The sequence below is a fragment of the Rattus rattus genome, chromosome 3 (assembly GCF_011064425.1).
Source record: "Rattus rattus isolate New Zealand chromosome 3, Rrattus_CSIRO_v1, whole genome shotgun sequence".
Taxonomy (NCBI): domain Eukaryota; kingdom Metazoa; phylum Chordata; class Mammalia; order Rodentia; family Muridae; genus Rattus; species Rattus rattus.
Window position 1 is genome coordinate 95,725,632 of NC_046156.1, and position 17,675 is coordinate 95,743,306.

Below are 17,675 nucleotides of genomic sequence, written 5' to 3' on the forward strand. Positions count from 1 at the left end.
GTAGCTGACAGGGGAAAGCAGGAGGCTGACTGACTTCAACTACAGACAAGCACCCCCACCCCCACCCCATGCTTGCTACACTAAGCTCTGGAGCCTGTCAGAGCAGCACACCGTGGTTTATCCTGCTCCTTGGGAGCCATGGTTGTCTACCATTACATTCGCAAAACTGCCCAGAAGAGGCTTAACTACCTGCTTGTTTGAGACCTGTTGTAAATCTGGAATTTGTGAATGAAGTAATAACCTGGGCTAGGCTGATCCCATGGAACTGGGGAGGTCTGTACTCCCAAACACTAATCCTAATGCTGAGCTAAGGTAAATACTGCAAGAAAACACACCGGCAAGCAAATATGAGGCTGTCTCAAAGCCACAAACAGGTCCAAAACCCCTGTGAAGAAGTTACTCATGCTAGAGGGGTTTTTGTCTTTGTTTCTGATTCTGCCTTGCATTTTGGTTGTTTGATTCTTCTGTTTGGTCTTGTTAGTAGTTTTTTGTTTGTTTGTTTTTGTTTTTAAACAAGACAAAGCTCATACGCAGACTTCTTCTGATATTCTGATTAAAGACTATCTTTAATTTTAACTACAACTGCTGGGTAGATTAGCCTTAAATAAGAGTGCTTGTGTCTATAATAAAGCCTTGGGAAAATAATAATAATGATATACAGAAGACACAAATCGACCAGGAACACTGGGCTAGCATGTGCTCTTCTAGGCCGCAGTGGATACCCGCCTACCCAGGTTGCTAACACTAACAGCTGAAATCCGCCATCCCCAGGAGGATAAAGCTACTGCATTCTAGTCACGTTTGCAATGGCTCTGAAAGTCAACTCCTATCTCATTGCTACACCACACAGCCATCATTTCAGGAGATGACATCTCCGTTCCTTCTTAAGGTCTGCCCCTCGGCTGAGCCCTTTAGTCATGATTCAAACTTACGTGGCTGGCTGCACTTCCCTACGAGCACGATCCGCTTTGAGATGAAAGCACCCGTTAATAGCTTAATTGGGTAAATCAATCCAAGTGGTATCTAAGCCTCGCTAAAGCTGTGCTTCTTACCCTTTGAAGGGCTTCGAACGCCGATTTGGATCTTCTGAGACCGAAGCCAAGACTACACTACTTTATTAACACACAACAGGCCTCAGTGACAGGTTCAAGGCATCAATCAGTTCAAGCTGGAGGCTGGACAGGGCAGCTGAATCAGGCATTTTTAACTTGTAAAGCTTAATAGTACCATCGGTCTCACAAGAGACTGGCATAGGTATAAATTACTAACCTGTGTAAGGACGTTTAGGCCAGAAAAACCAGTTTTTAAAAACACAGCAAGGACCAGAGGGAGGAAAAGCCATCAGAGAGGGAGAGGGCTCCTGAGGAGGCCGCTCTGACTTCAGGTGGTAATTTAAAAACCTGGTTTTGGATCATAACCAGCCGCACTGCCTTTCCTAGTTCAAGAAAAGAAGACATTAGCTAGTAAACATCCATGCAGGCCAATAGGAGCTAAATACGCACTGTTCCTTAAACAAACAAACAAAAACATCATTCCAAACCATAATTAAAATGAAGTTCTTATGAACTAGTGGGAACTTAAATAATCAGAACAATCCTCCTTATATCCCTACATCTGCAACAAGAGTTTGTAAGCTGTGACAGTTTCTGTTGTCTACAAGAGCAGATGGCGAGATGTGCTTGTCAAACAGCTGAAAGAGTTACTGAGGAAATGGCTTCAAGACAAACTGGAGAGGGAGGAAGCTCCCAGAGCATCAAATGCCTGTGCAGGGAGGGAGGCCAGGAGGAGGGAGAGTGGGGAGGTGACTGCTCAGTGCAAAGCTCAGTGGGCAGCAGGTCTGTCAGCCTCAGAGACTCTGCCTGAATGCACTTCCCATGCAGCTCACCTCCCTGCTGGAGAGTGCTGGGAACCAGAGAGACATCAGGAAGAGTGGCGATGGTCCAAGGCTGTGCATCCCTCACACAACCACCATGTCTCCCACAGGACGTGAGAGACCGCTCACAGAAGCTGCCTACATGCCGTCTCATCAGTTAAACAAGGGCGGCACAATGAAAACTTTAATCGTGTACACCAAAAATTAAAGAAAAAAAGCTAAGGACCTCTGCAAATTCATAATAAGAAGAATAGAGGGTATGAGCTAATCTTGCAAATAATAACAAAAACAGTATCCCGCACATAGTTTTACATAATTTGCTTCTTGATAATAAACTTGAACACTTAACAGAAATGCAGTTTCTTTGTTTTCAGAGGTTTCTTTCCAGAAGTAAAGAATTTGGTGCTTTACTGGTTTATGGTTTACTCCGTGGTTTTCTGTGACTGCAGAGCTTAAAACATAGGCAGTGGTAACGGGACGGACTGTGTCTAAGGATGCACTCATGTAATTTCCATGCTCTAGTTTTATCGTCTTGGTAACGGAAACTTCAATTCCCTGCCCCAGGTACTGTTGATTCTATGTGTATCAATAGTGCAGGTACAGTATATTCATTTTTAATAGGATGTCACAGAGACTCAAAGGATCTTGAAATGTGGGGAAGGGGAGTCACCATTTATTTGGCCACTGGAAAAAAAAATTAACCAGAAGGTACTTTAAATCTTGGCATCAGGGGCTGGAGAGGTGGTGTGGAGGTTAAGAGACCTCAGACTCTTCCTGGGTACTGAGTTGACAAATGAACTCCAAGTCAGGAGGTCATAACTGCCTCAGTTCTAGGGGCTCAGAGCCCCTCTTCTGATCCCTGTAAGTGCTGCATATGCGCGATAGACACTTACAGAGACAGACACATACACCTGAATAAATCTTTTCGACAGTTTGTATACCCATTCAAAACAGCTCAGTGCTAAGGGAGGTGGCTGTCCTGACATGAATGTTTCTCCTTTTTCAGGTAATGAATTGTACAGCCAAGCAAGTCACGCTGCAAACAGCACAAGCCTGGGACATGGGAAGAACTCCACCCATCACAACGAGTTTGACACCATCATCCTGCCGGTGCTTTACCTAGTTATATTTGTGGCAAGCATCCTGCTGAACGGTCTGGCTGTGTGGATCTTCTTCCACATTCGGAATAAAACCAGCTTCATATTTTATCTCAAAAATATAGTAGTAGCTGACCTCATAATGACCCTGACATTCCCGTTCCGAATAGTCCGTGATGCAGGATTCGGACCTTGGTACTTTGAGTATATCCTCTGCAGATACACCTCAGTTTTGTTCTATGCAAACATGTATACATCCATCGTGTTTCTTGGGCTGATCAGTGTTGATCGCTATCTGAAGGTGGTAAAGCCTTTTGGTGACTCTCGCATGTATAGCATAACCTTCACCAAAGTCTTATCGATTTGTGTCTGGGTGATCATGGCTGTTCTGTCCTTGCCAAACATCATACTGACTAACGGCCAACCAACTAAGGAAAACATTCATGACTGCATGAAGCTTAAAAGTCCGTTGGGAGCCAAGTGGGATATGGCTGTCACCTACGTGGACAGCTGTCTGTTTGTCGCTGTGCTGGTGATTCTGATCGGATGCTACATAGCCATCTCCAGATACATCCACAAATCCAGCAGGCAATTCATAAGTCAATCGAGCCGGAAGCGGAAGCATAACCAGAGCATCCGCGTGGTCGTGGCTGTGTTTTTTACCTGCTTCCTCCCGTATCACTTGTGCAGAATCCCCTTCACTTTCAGTCACTTAGACAGGCTCCTAGATGACTCAGCACACAAAATTCTCCACTACTGCAAGGAAATGACACTTTTCTTGTCTGCCTGCAACGTGTGCCTGGATCCGATAATTTATTTTTTCATGTGTAAGTCATTTTCAAGAAGGTTATTCAAGAAATCAAACATAAGAACCAGGAGCGAAAGCATCAGGTCGCTGCAAAGCGTCCGAAGATCAGAAGTGCGTATCTACTATGACTACACCGATGTGTAGGGACTAGAGGCCGGGGGCCTTTTCCTGTTGGAATCAGTATGTACAAGTGTAAATAAATGTCTCTTTGTATTATTCTGGCTGAAGCCCATCAAATACACAGATTTCTTTTTTTTTTTAAGTATAGAAATGACAAGATACTGGGACATAACTTGGAACAAAGAAAAAAGTTAGGAAACGAAAACTTGTGGGATATCTTGGAGCCTACAGGGGTCGAGGAGCAGACTGGTGAGTGGTTGAGTGGCAGGTGAACGTCTGTACCTGCGGCCAGGAACTCACTCACTGCTGCTACAACGTCACTTCTGAATAGAGAATTGTTGAGGTGAATATTTGAAAAATAATTAGGAGGCCTATGAATTCTAGATACCTCACACCCTTTGGCCATTTCTCCCCAGTGTTCTTATCAATGATGTAGTTGGTACAGTGGGAGCGTAGCTGAAGGGACAGTCACCCATGTTTTCACAGTGGACACTAATAATGTCACCATCAAGTAACTCACTTTAAATAAGCTATCTCAAAGAAAGAAATAGGATTGGATACTATAAAAATTTCTGATAAAATATCTGACTAATATTTGCCAGTCTTTCATCCTTGATGACAGTTTCATGAAATATTTAAACACTCGCGTGGTAGAGAAGAAAATATGGAGGCCTAGCTAACAAGTATATTCAGTTTCTCAAACAGTCGTTCATCACTTCTGTTTTAACAAAAATAACATGTTAATAAAACATTCTTCCCAATAATGTATGCCCAACAAGAATATCACTAGCTTAACTATGCAACTATAAAGTGAAAGGTGAAGTTTGCTGTTATATCAAACAGCCCAACGGTAGTCATTTAAATGCTGGGCTATTTTCTCTTGGCCAGTAACACACCATTGAACGACTGTGTTGCTCAAAAATGTACTGGTACTGCCAGAGGGTCACATCTGATTTCGTATTTAAAAAAATGTATTACGTTTATTTATTTTGTGGGGGCGGGGCTGTGGGATTTGTGAGTGCTACAGTACTCACGTGAATGTCAGAGGACAACTTGCTGGAGTTGGTTCTCTCCTCCCAAAATGAGGGAGTTAGGACTGAACTCAAGTCCTCAGGCTTGGAAACAAGTTTCTTTATTAGCTGAGCCATCTCTCCAGCCCCTGGTCTATTTTAACACTGTACTCTAAGCTGCAGAAAACCTCAACAGGAAGAGTTAAGATATGCTTACTGATTAAAAGACACTGTATTACAAGGAAGATGGTTCAGTGGGTGAAAGGGTCTGAAATCAAGAAGAAGGTGGGCACAGTAGCATGGCCCTGTAATCCCTTTTCTCCTACAGCAAGACAGCAGACAGAGGCAGGAGAATCCCCAGAGATTACAGCCAGCCAGCTGGGCATATGCAACAGTGAACAGGAAGGGCAAACACTCAAGGTTGCTTTCTGACCCCCACGTGTATGCTGTGACGTGCATGTTACATTGATATAAGCACATGTACATGCATGCATGCATACATACATACACACACACACACACATACATACATACATACATACATACATACATACATACATACACACATAACTATACATAAAAATTATTACAAGCGGGCACTATAGTGACCAGATAAAGCGTACGCATATTACTGACTATTGTACTTCAGTTATATTCTAGCAAACGTCAAAATTCTGAGAAGTGAGCAAAGCCAAAGTTAAAGTGCATGATGAGGGCCACCATTAGGCACAGAAGGAGTGTAAAAGTCCAGCCCACTGAGGAAACATGCCAATTTTAGCAGAGGACATTTTATGAAAGGAGGTAAAAGAGCTGATAACTTTTATCAAAATACTACTCTCTCAAGATTTCAGCTCCCTAAAATGAAAATGACTCAAGGAAGTTAATTCTGTAGACCCAGTTTGGTCACTGGCATAGTTAACCCTAGCACCAAATGTGTGATATAGTCAGTAGGTCCACACGGTGCGTTTTCGGTCGGGTGCTGAGAGCAGATGGCAGACTAAGGCCTCCTACTGCCTTCTTCAGAATGGCCAGGAAGAGGCTCCGCTACCTGGGCATGAAGGAAGAACACTACGTCTGCCTGGAAGTCCCTCAGGCCAGCCTCTCCTCTCCCGCTCTATTTCTCTCTACCACAGCACAGCGCCCAGTCAGAGAGCTCAGGACCAGCACTGTAAGCTTCGGTGCTGGGGGGACATTGTTAAATGCATGGCCCTCTAGAACCTCGGTACCGGAAATGACTTCTTTCCTGCATCGACTGCCTCTCTGCAGCACTGCAGTCCTCCCGGTTTTCTAGCCTAGGCTTCAGCTCGACTGTGGCTCAGGCTTCAACGCTAAGCCTTTTAAAAATGTGCTAAATCTCATTTGCTATCTGTAAGCTGGCTACCCCTGTGGTTACTGGGCACATTTAATGAGAAGTGGGTCTTACTTCTCGGAAATGGCATTGTCAAATCAGCAGCACGACTCCAAACACTGACTTACGAAAGAGTGGGCAGAACTATCTCCACTTACAGAAGTCATAAAGTCTATCTAAACTGTAGCTTCTGCTTTACAGCAACACCCAAAAACGACTTACCCAGGCCCAACGCTGAACAACGTAACAGTAGCAGTGATACAATTTACGCTGCTGGAGGTAGAGAGCAGCACACAGCGTTCCACTCAGAGCAAAGAACTATGAATTCTATTTGAGGGCTTTTTAAAATGGAGGTTCTAAAGTAGCCTCAAATAGAAGACAGAATATTACTTGGGGCTTTTGAGTCACATGGGTTGCGAAACCTTTATTTGAAATTGTCGGGACGAGAAAGATTTCAGGTTTCAGGTGCTGGGTGTGGGAATATTTGTACACAGCTGACAGGAGAACATCAGGATTTTCTGAATTATAACCACGAATTCATTTTGCCTCATGTGCGGCCTCCCACACGTCCTGGGAACACTGTGATGCCGTGATCAGTGACCGGTGCTCTGTGACTGGTGCTTCTGCCCTGCTGAAGCCGCTCACATGGCGGCATTTGTGCTATCGAGTCCAATGCCAGAGCCTTCCAAATTTCTCATTCTGGATTAGGGGTGGATACCTGCCCAATGTGTAGGCAAAATTTTACACTCCTCTCATACAGAAATAAATACCATATTCCTTCTTTCTTAAATGGAGAAGTTCAAAATGAAATTTTAGTATTTTTTTTAAAAATGATATTTGAAGAAACTGATTTTATATACTAAGTTCAGTTGATTAAACCACTTCTTATCTCCTTATTTCTCATTATAAACACTATGCCAGTATTTCTTTCTCAGATAAAGCTTCAGGGACACAGTGCCTAGGAAAACACATTCATTTAGATAAAATACTCAAGATAAAATGTGTGTGGATGTGTGTGAGTGTGCATGTGTGTGCCCACGCATGTGAGGGGGGGTAAAATTTATTGGCTTAAACTTACAACCACATAGAGGGACATATATTAGGAAAAATAAAGATAGGAGGCATTAAAATCTGATGACCAATTCAATGTTCTAAACAGATCGATCTCTCTCTCTCTCTCTCTCTCTCTCTCTCTCTCTCTCTCTCTCTCTCTCTCTCTCACACACACACACACACACACACACACACTTACTTAAAACTCCACAAGAAACCAATAACAAATCAATAAACACCTAGCACATGCTACACAAAAGAACAATGTGTTCAACGCGATGTAGAACAATCTTTAATTATCCCTAATGGTTTCTGAAAGGAAGCACTCCTAAGACAGACCGACCGGTTTGAAATTTCAGCTGGTGACAAAGCAGCTAGAGCCTTCTCTTAGCCTCCACCACCATCTAGTGGTAAAGCTAATAAACCTTGTATTCTATGTCCTAGCCCTTATGTTTGCAAGTTTTTAACCTGGAGTAACCTTGAGCAGGGTGAGGGAGAAATGTCTGAGAGGCGCCATCAGTGCCATCAAGAAGTTAACATATGTCTGCAAAGGGAAACAGTCTAAAAGTTGTAAGCCACCTGGGGACTTGACAGAATCACGGAGCAAATGCTGACTGCTCTTTCTGAATTAACAAAGAAAATGTCCAAACAATAAATCAACTCTGTGCTCTTCAAACATTGCTGTGTGCTTTGAACGCTGACCACCTTTTACTTACTGTCTGTGCTATGGATGCAGATTGACCATGTTTTCTGTAGCATGCAGAACTACCATGCTCCTTGCAGACACCGAATCGGGCACATTTCAAATCAACTGTGTATTGTGTACTGTCAATACCACGAGACACACGGGCGCTTCTTAGGTCACCTGGACACTCATCACTCATCATTTCCCTCAACAATGCCCAGAAGTCCCTAAACAGCTGAAGTCATCTGGCAGAACGCAGTCCCAAAGCCGGCTGTTAGTTTTATTTTAATTTTACTTTCGTATATTATTTTCATTGTCTCTCAATTTCACATCTCAAACGGTTACTTGTCATTCTCATGAGGTGCGTCACCCCCTGATGCTCAGTTCTCCCTTCTACAGCCTATCTTTAAAATGCCCTGTTACTGCTGGTAAACAGCAACACGGGTACCACACAGCTTTAGCTGGGGTGTCGGTTACTTTCTGTTGCTGTGATAAAACATCAGAACCAAAGAAACCGACAGAGAAAAGCGTCTTTGGCCTTATGTTTCCGGGAGATGAGTTTTCTGTGGTAGGGATGCACGGCAGCCAAAGGCAAGCATAACCACAGATCTTGAATGCTTTACTATAAACACGAAGCAGAGAGGGTTTACTAGACGTAGGGTATGGACCTATAAACTCTATAAAGCCTCAACGTCTAGCCCCATAATTCACCAGCAAGAGTGCACCCCCTAGACTTCCTCAACAGTAGCACCAACTGGGCCCCTGTGCTCAAACGCTCAACCTGCAGAGGGCGTTTCTTATCCCAGTCACCCCTGTGGGTATGCATAAAAATAGACTTCACTGTGAAAGCTAAATCCTCTACTGATGTATTCTTCATTCATGAGGAAGTTTAATGGCTTGCTAGCCACAGGAAGCAGGACAAGCCTTGACCGTGGAGGACTGCCCCCTATTTTGAATATGCCAATTCACCAAAACCAGCCATCAGGCACTAGGAGGATAACACACCCTCCAATTTCACGAGATTTCCTCTAAGGTGCTGGAATATAATGAGAAACCTGGAACACGTTCCTGAAACACCCCAGTCGGAGAGAACAGCGCGCCTGGGTCTAGGTCACACGGAACACAAGAACCTGCTCCTGCTAGGTCCTGGAGTCAACACGGATCAGTGGTCAAAGCAAGAAATCAGCATCTTTTTAAAGCCCTGCTGTCGTTTACTCATAAAAGCGATGTGAAGAAACAACCCAGAGACCTGGTTAGTCAGTTCCAAATTCTGTGCTATTTACAAGACTGTACAACCTTTCCTTGACTGTAGTCAACAGCCCCATCCTTCACCTGGCCTGGTCCTTCTTCCTCACTGACATTAGGAGCCCCTCTAGTGACCAGGACCGGTGGAAAAGTCAGTCCTATACAGAGCCTGACCTGCAGGTCTACTTCAGGTCTGAGGGCAGCTTTCAGGTCCCACAGAGGGGCAAGGGTTCTGAAAATGAGCAGACATGGTTCCTGTTATTTATTGCCACGACCTGAAGTTGATGATGGCACAACTACAGACAGCACCACATCCGAGGCTGACCGCTGCCGTGATTTCCCTGCTTCTGCCTGCTTCTGTGCACCCACTTCTCAGACTTGAACACTAATGGTTATGTGCTAATGGAGTTCAAATGGTTCCCATTTACTGAACACCCCATACACACTCTGCTGTCAACTGTGTGACTAGTAATATTCCCAATCACAACATAAGGCGACTTGCCCCAAGGTCACACAACCAAAAGAGGCCATGGTGATACTGTGCCCATCAATTTTGCCTTCAAATGCTTAAGGCATTAGGAACAACTTTTTACAGCTCGTCTGCTTATATGATCAACTGTTGATAACACGGGTGGGTGGCTGAGATGTGCAAGTAACATTTGGGTTTGAGTTAAGAGGCCTATTTTTATTTATTTATTTTTATTCCCTCAAAAATTATCCTATAGTTTATTCTCAAAACACAGATACTTCGAAGTAAATGTCATTGTGCTAGCACCGCAACAGAAGTGGAAGAGAAAGACCAAGCACACGTGAGTCCATGTTCAAAACACGCATGTAAAAGCATGTCCACATCAGCGCTGTATAACTTGTAAATATGCACCCTGGGACAGGAAACAGGGACTCAATGAACCTAGACATTCCCTCGATGAGATTCTACCATGTGAAGAGAATGACAGACCTCCTGCAATGGTCTACCGATAGGAAGTCTGTGATTCCCATTATGTCCGAGATGGGTTCTGAGCTTACTCTCTTATGATGTCACACGGCATATAAATTCTAAATCTTCATTCTCAGTTGAAAGGCATGCCTTCTGATAGGTCATATGCTATGAGCATACATTCTTATCCAAACCACTTGGCTTTTCTTGCTATAAACGCATGACCTTAAGCTGGATAATGTATAAACGAAAGTGGTGATCTAATGGTTGGAAAGTCCCAGATGAAGGAACATGTAGATTTCTCAATGACAACACATTAGGGAAGAAATGTGAATGACAGATGTTGGGGAACACCGGATAACACTGTTTCACCATCCCTGAGACTCACACAAAAGCAGAAACAGGGATGTGTCTTTAATGGCCCATCCCTACAAAGAAATTTGAGCTTCTTTTTTTCACACTGATTAAACTACCTGGTCCAGACTAAGCACCTTGCCAGCCTTGGTGCTGCATGTTTGTAAACCCAACAAAGGAGAGGTGGGAGAAGAAAGGTGAGCTCAAGGTCATTCTTGACTACTCAGGAAGTCTGGGGCCAGCTTGAACTCTATGAGATCCTGTCTCAAATGACAAAAGATACCCCAAACTATAAAGAAGATAAGCTGTTACACTCAAGGTACCAACTAAAGAGATGAGCAATGTGTACAGGGTTAGTTGCAAAAACCCACACACAATCTAGAATTATGTGCTTTGCCAGTATCAGTTTGCTGAGGAGAGAGAAAACTCCCCTAAACAGTTAGAGAAAGCACACGGCCTGGCTTGTGATCACTGGAGCACTTCCTCTAACTTGAACTTAACCCTCAGGCAACTTCCTGAAGTCTCCACACCACAAACTTGCTGAGCCCTGCTCCTCCCAAACGTCCCCACAGCATGACAAGCAGCCTTTGTTTTCCAGGACAACTCGGAGTTTATCTCCTACATGATTTCTCCAGTTTCATCCCAGCTGGGGACTCATCGGAGACTTTCCAAAGCTTCCTTTCCAAACCTGTTCCATCCACTGACGGAAGAGATCCGCAGTGAGAGTCCTAATAAATGAACCACCTCACCAAGAGAGTTAGTTGCCTTACCCTCCCATCCCCAAGCTGTCCAGGGTGAACTGTTAAGCATGTCTGGCTTCAGACCCCTACAAAACAGGCTCTGAAGTGCAGAGACAGGAGCAGAGAGGTGATGACACGGGAGGATGACAACTCACTGTCTGCAGACTAATTCCACGCCTGCACCTCCCTTCACTTACATGTAGAACAGAGCACTCAGTGACCGGCCCCTGCTCCCACGAGAGGTTTCTAGTATTCACTAAACAGTCTTTTAAGTACTTCCTGTAGTGCGGGACACTGAGGATATCACACCAGACAAGCCCTCAAGGACAGTCACTGCCCAGCCTAGTTAAGAATGATTCCATAGCAGAGGTCCCCTTAGAAGTATCCAAACACTTCCAAACATGGTGACAGTTAAGTTCCCTTCTGGGATCGAAGCGGGTAAGGGAAACATGATGTTTCTGACTTAAGTTAAAACACAGAGGGTTGGGGATTTAGCTCAGTGGTAGAGCGCTTGCCTAGCAAGCGCAAGGCCCTGGGTTCGGTCCCCAGCTCCGAAAAAAAGAAAAGAAAAGAAAAAAAAAAAAACACACAGAATACCTGCTTCTGATTTCTTGACATCTTTTTCCAAAAGGACGCACAAAGATGAAACAAACACATGTGCTCGAGTTTCCGGTTTATAACAATTAAGGTTCTCAACTTTGAACTTTTGCTGACATCAGGGCTTGAACTTGGTCAGATTCCAGGAACATCAAGATCCTGCTGGAGTGGCATCTGGCTGACACTGAACTGTGCTTCATCAGTACCCACATCCAAGTGAGGCCCTGTGAGCTGTCCATTACCATGTAAATGCCCCCCACAGGAATCGTTTTCTACACTGGCATCCTTCAGCCTGCCAGAAGGTGGTGGCACCACGTTAGACATTTGCTCCTCTATCCTGCTCACACGAAGGAACAAAACGACAGCCGATGCCTAAGGCTGTCCATCTTTAGCAGAGCCGTCAACTGACAACACAAGACTTCTATCACAGGTCAGAGAGAGAATAATGCCCCCATGCTTTATTACTCCAAGACAGCAGGTTCCAGCAGGATTTAGTGTGTCACACAGGGAAGCACAGCCATGCTCTGAATGCAATGTTTCACAGCAAGGTCAGACTTTTTAAAAGCACATTTCGAATTACTTTGGCAGACGTCCTTCAAAGGCCCAGCACGTGGAGTCATGAAGACCACAGCATGACGTGTAAGACCCCATGCCTGCGCCATAGAGTGCTCACAGTTCTTTCTATACCATGTCGCTGGCCAGGACTCACTCCATGAACAGCATCTTCCCTTCCATAAGCACTGCACACGCTGGGATCAATGTTCAAACTTCGCTCCCTAGGACTACCAAAGTTTATACACACTGGCCCTTGCCCTAAGCTGCTGTATCCTTAACCCAGAGTGCTTCTGGATGCCTGGTGGACTCCTGTTTACATAAAGCCAAGCACCTACAGACACATGCACTACCATAAGCCACATAACAACAAAGCCTTTCTTAAAAGAGCTTTTAGAAAACTTAGATAACTAGGGCCAGTAAGATGGTAAGGGGGTGTGTTCAGGCTCGACCACCTAAATGCAATCCCCTGCTCCCACAAGGTGGCAGCAGAGAACCAACTAGTAAAGGTTGCCTGATCTCCGCACACATGTGACAGTATGGTGATGCCTACACCCACACTCACACCCACACACACCTACACTCACACCCACACCCACACCCACACCCACACACCCCACACCCACACTCACACACTCACACCCACACACTCACACACACTCCACACACACACCACCCACACCACACCCACATCCACATCCCCTCACACCCCACTCCACACCCACCTCACACCCACACACACACACCACACACCCACACACACACCACCCTCACCCCCCAGTCCACCATATCACAACCACACACATCCACACGCTACACATACCCCCATCCACACACACACACACACACACACACACACACACACACACACACACACACACACACACACACACACACACACACACACACACACACACACACCCTCACACACACACCCACACACACACACTCCACACACACACACTCACACCCACCCACCCACACACACACACACACAAACACAAACGCTTTATAAAACATTACACGATTCAATATATGGATACTATGTGGTTCCAACTGTGTCATTAGAAAATGCATACTTATATAAATATTCACTAGCAGAGACTAATGAAACATTCTGAAATGCTAAAAAGTTAAGAGAAAAACTAAGGTCTGGAACACTCATAAAAACCAGTCTCCAAACCAATACACGCCGCTGAGGCAATGGGCATCTCAACTCACTGCAGCAACTGGCAAAAGGTAGACAGGAGAGTAACCACAGCACTGTTTCCATACTTGCAAAGGAGTTTTACCAACTATATAACATTAGGAACGATACGTAAGAGGCTGGGGATGTGGCTCAACGGCTAAAGTACTTGCTCTGCAAGCATGAGTAACTCAATTCAGATCCCAGCACACATATAAAATGCCAGGCCCCACAGTGCATGCTTGTTAGCCACCTCAGGGGAAGCAGTGCCAAGAGCATCCCTGGCCCTCCCTCCCTTGGCTGCTGGTCTAGACAATCAGTGATTTCTAGACTTAGAGGGAGAAGACGTGTGATGAAAGAAGATGAAGAAGATACTGGACACTGAGCTCGGGATTTTACACAATGAGCTGCATATCCACCCATGCGAACGAACACACACGGACACACACACACACACACACACACACAGGCACACCCAGGGACACACCCAGGAACACACACATCCAGGGACATACATGAACACATGTGCATGTGCACACATGAAACACAAACAGGGCTGGTGATAAAGCTCATGAATGAACCAATCTTTCTGGAGGGCTTGATCTTTGCCACAGGTACTGCTGAACCCTGCCCACCCCCCACCCCAACACACATACACAGCAGATAATCACAAATAGTTGAACTTTTGAGTAAAGAACAAGATGGAACATTCACAGAATCAGAATGTAAAAAGGAAAGTTGTTCTGAGCTGCTGATGACAGGCCAGATGAGAACTGACTGGAAACAATACTAGAACAGAACCTTGAGATTCCATGTGTTAAAAGCTCTCTCTCTCTGTTTGTAGTATAAATACACAAGGGATATTTATATATAACCAGTCTTATTACTAACAAGGCAGATCCGCTGCCTGGAAACACTACAACTGTGAACATGTCCTATTGAGTGAGTCATTAGCAGGCTGGGCTGAGGGGGTGGAAGTTTTGAGGAAAAAATAAACAGGGGTGAACTTGAATGTCACAATTCCACAAAAGGAAATGGGAAGATACTCAGGGAACAAGAACTGTTTAAAATAATTCAAAATATTATAGATAAACAAAAAACCCATTATTTTAACTTTTTTCCCTTTTGATACCATGCCCTCTCTTATTTTATAGTTTATACACTATTTATTTAATATGTGTTAGTTAAAATAGAATTATATCATGTTCCCTCCTTCCTTTCCTGCCTCTAACCCTTCCCAGCTACCCACCTCAAACCTCTCCTTACGTCAAAGGCCTAAATGGGATAGGGTCTAAACAGAGAATTCTCAATAGAAAAAGAAATGAAAATGGAAAAGAAGCAACTAAAAAAAAAAAGTTTCATTATCCTTAGCAATTAGGGAAATGCAAATTAAAAACTTCAAGATGTCATCTCACTCCAGTCAGATGGGTAAGATCAACTTGACAATAAAGGCTGGTACAACTGTGGGGAAAGAAGATCCCTCATCCATGGCTGGGGAGGATGCCAACTGGTGCCGCTACTCGGAATTACTGTGGAGAATCTTAAGAAAACCCTAAAAACTCCTTGGCCTGTGTCCAAAGACTCAGTATCCCATTCCACAGACATGCTCAGCCATATTTGTCGCTGCTCTATTCACAAGTAGGAAATTGAAACAATATAAAATATCCTCCAAAAGAAGAATGGCTAATGAAGGTACGCCACATATACAATGAAGTAAAGAAAAATAAATTCAGATAAATGGATGGACCTAGAACAGATTAAATCAAGTATTTGAAAACTGAATGCACCAGAGATAAATTCTGAAGAGAATTCAAGATGAAATGGAAAACTTAAGAAATGAATCAGAAATTTATGGGAAAGCCATACAAATAGAATGTATCAAATAAAAGAAAGGGAAACAGAAACTGGAGATAAAATACAATTAGACCACACAAAAATGTGAAAAAAAAATTAAAGTACACAATAGGAATGTGCATAAATTGGGGGTATCCTGAAAAGACACATAATCAGATCATATGAAGAAGAACCCCAAGTCAATGGTATAGACTAGATATTCAACAAGATCATAGAGGAGTACAATCCAAAATTAAGGAAAGACAAACCCACAGAGATGTAAGCAGTACACAGAATACCAATTAGAACTAAAAAAGGAGATCCTCATAGACTGTTATAGTTAAAACACAATATATGCAGAACAAAAAAAGAGCTTGGAAAGCTGCAAGAGAAAAAACACAAGTTACATATAAAGAAAAACCAATCAAAATAACCGATTTCTCAAAGGAAATTTTAAAAGCTAGAAAGGCCTGGAGCAATGTACTACAAGTTCTAAAAACCATGGATGCCAACAAAGACTACTATACCCAGCAAAACTATCTACCATAATTGAAGGTGAAAGAAAACTATATATGTGTGTACACGTACACACGCACGCACGCACGCACGCACGCACGCACGCATGCACGCACGCACGCACACACACACACACACACACGCACACACACACATATCCATGCCCACCAAGTGAGCCCTAAAAAGAATACTGGAAAGGATTCTTCTGACTAAAAAGAAGGGTAAGTACATATAACAAAGATACATGCTCCACTATGTTCATAGCAGCCTTATTTATAATAACCAGAAGCTGGAAAGAACCCAGATGCCCTTCAACAGAGGAATGGATACAGAAAATGTGGTACATCTACACAATGTAATATTATTCAGCTATCAAAAACAGTGACTTTATGAAATTCATAGGCAAATGGTCGGAACTGGAAAATATCATCCTGAGTGAGGTAACCCAATCACAGAAAAACACACATGGTATGCACTCATTGATAAGTGGCTATTAGCCCAAATGCTTGAATTACCCTAGATGCATAGAACAAATGAAACTCAAGAAGGATAATCAAAATGTGAATGCTTCACTCCTTCTTTAAAAGGGAAACAAGAAAACCCTTGGCAGGGAATAGGGAGGCAAAGTTTAAAACGGAGGCAGAAGGAACCCCCATTCAGAGCCTGCCCCACATGTGGCCCATACATATACAGCCATCCAATTAGACAAGATGGATGAAGCAAAGAAGTGCAGGCTGACAGGAACCGGATGTAGATCTCTCATGAGAGACACAGCCAGAAGACAGCAAATACAGAGGCGAATGCCAGCAGCAAACCACTGAACTGAGAATGGGACCCCCGTTGAAGGAATTAGAGAAAGGACTGAAAGAGCTGAAGGGACTTGAGACCCCATATGTACAACAATGCCAACCAACCAGAGCTTCCAGGGACTAAGCCACTACCCAAAGACTATACATGGACTGACCCTGGGCTCCAACCTCATAGGTAGCAATGAATATCCTAGTAAGAGCACCAGTGGAAGGGGAAGCCCTTGGTCCTGCCAAGACTGAACCCCCAGTGAACGTGATTGTTGTGGGGAGGGTGGTAATGGGGGGAGGATGGGGAGGGGAAGCCCATATAGGGGGATGTTGGCCTGGAAACTGGGAAGGGGAATAATAATTGAAATGTAAATAAGAAATACTCAAGTTAATAAAGATAAAAAAATTTCACATATGTTCCTAACTGTATAAAGATATCTAGAGCAATAAACTCTTCACAGAAAAAAAAAAGAAGGGTAAGTGCTGAGAAAAGAGTATAGAAGGAAAACACAAGATGATAGAATTAATGAAACATAAAAGAGAACTAAGAACAAACAGCAAAACAACAAGAAAAGGACAGCAACCAATATACACCTTCCAGAAATAAACATTAGTGGCCTCAACTCTAAATGAATTAAAAATCAAAATCCATCTGTCAGTTTTCCACAGGAAACTCATCTCAACTTTAAATGTAGGCACCACCTTAAGGTGAAAGGATGGAAAAAGTATTCCATGCAAGAGAGACCAGGAAGCTAACAGAAATAACTATTAATGCCATCTGATTAAATGGAATTCAAAACCAATAGAAAGAAATGAAGAAAGATACTTTATTTCTATCAAGGGAATAATTAAACAAGGAGACATTAAAACCCTAAACGTAAATGCAGTAAACTCTGGCATACTCAATTTAATAAAAAGTGTTTT

At 43.6% G+C, this 17,675-nt stretch overlaps 2 protein-coding genes across 11 annotated transcripts in view; one reads left to right on the forward strand and one right to left on the reverse strand.

Annotated features, from left to right (window-relative positions):
• The window catches only part of Med12l (mediator complex subunit 12L), a 320,796-nt gene that overhangs the window by 137,915 nt on the left and 165,206 nt on the right, over window positions 1-17,675 (reverse strand). The gene's annotated exons all lie outside the window — the stretch shown is intronic.
• On the forward strand, window positions 2,850-4,000 carry Gpr87 (G protein-coupled receptor 87). Its single transcript, XM_032898342.1, has one exon. It carries the CDS (start codon window positions 2,858-2,860, stop codon window positions 3,920-3,922), a length of 1,065 nt encoding a protein of 354 aa, XP_032754233.1. The 5' UTR covers window positions 2,850-2,857; the 3' UTR covers window positions 3,923-4,000.

Coding starts and splice junctions, on each gene's coding strand:
- Gpr87 (XM_032898342.1), top strand. CDS start 2,858: ATGAATGTTTCTCCTTTTTCAGGTAATGAATTGTACAGCCAAGCAAGT.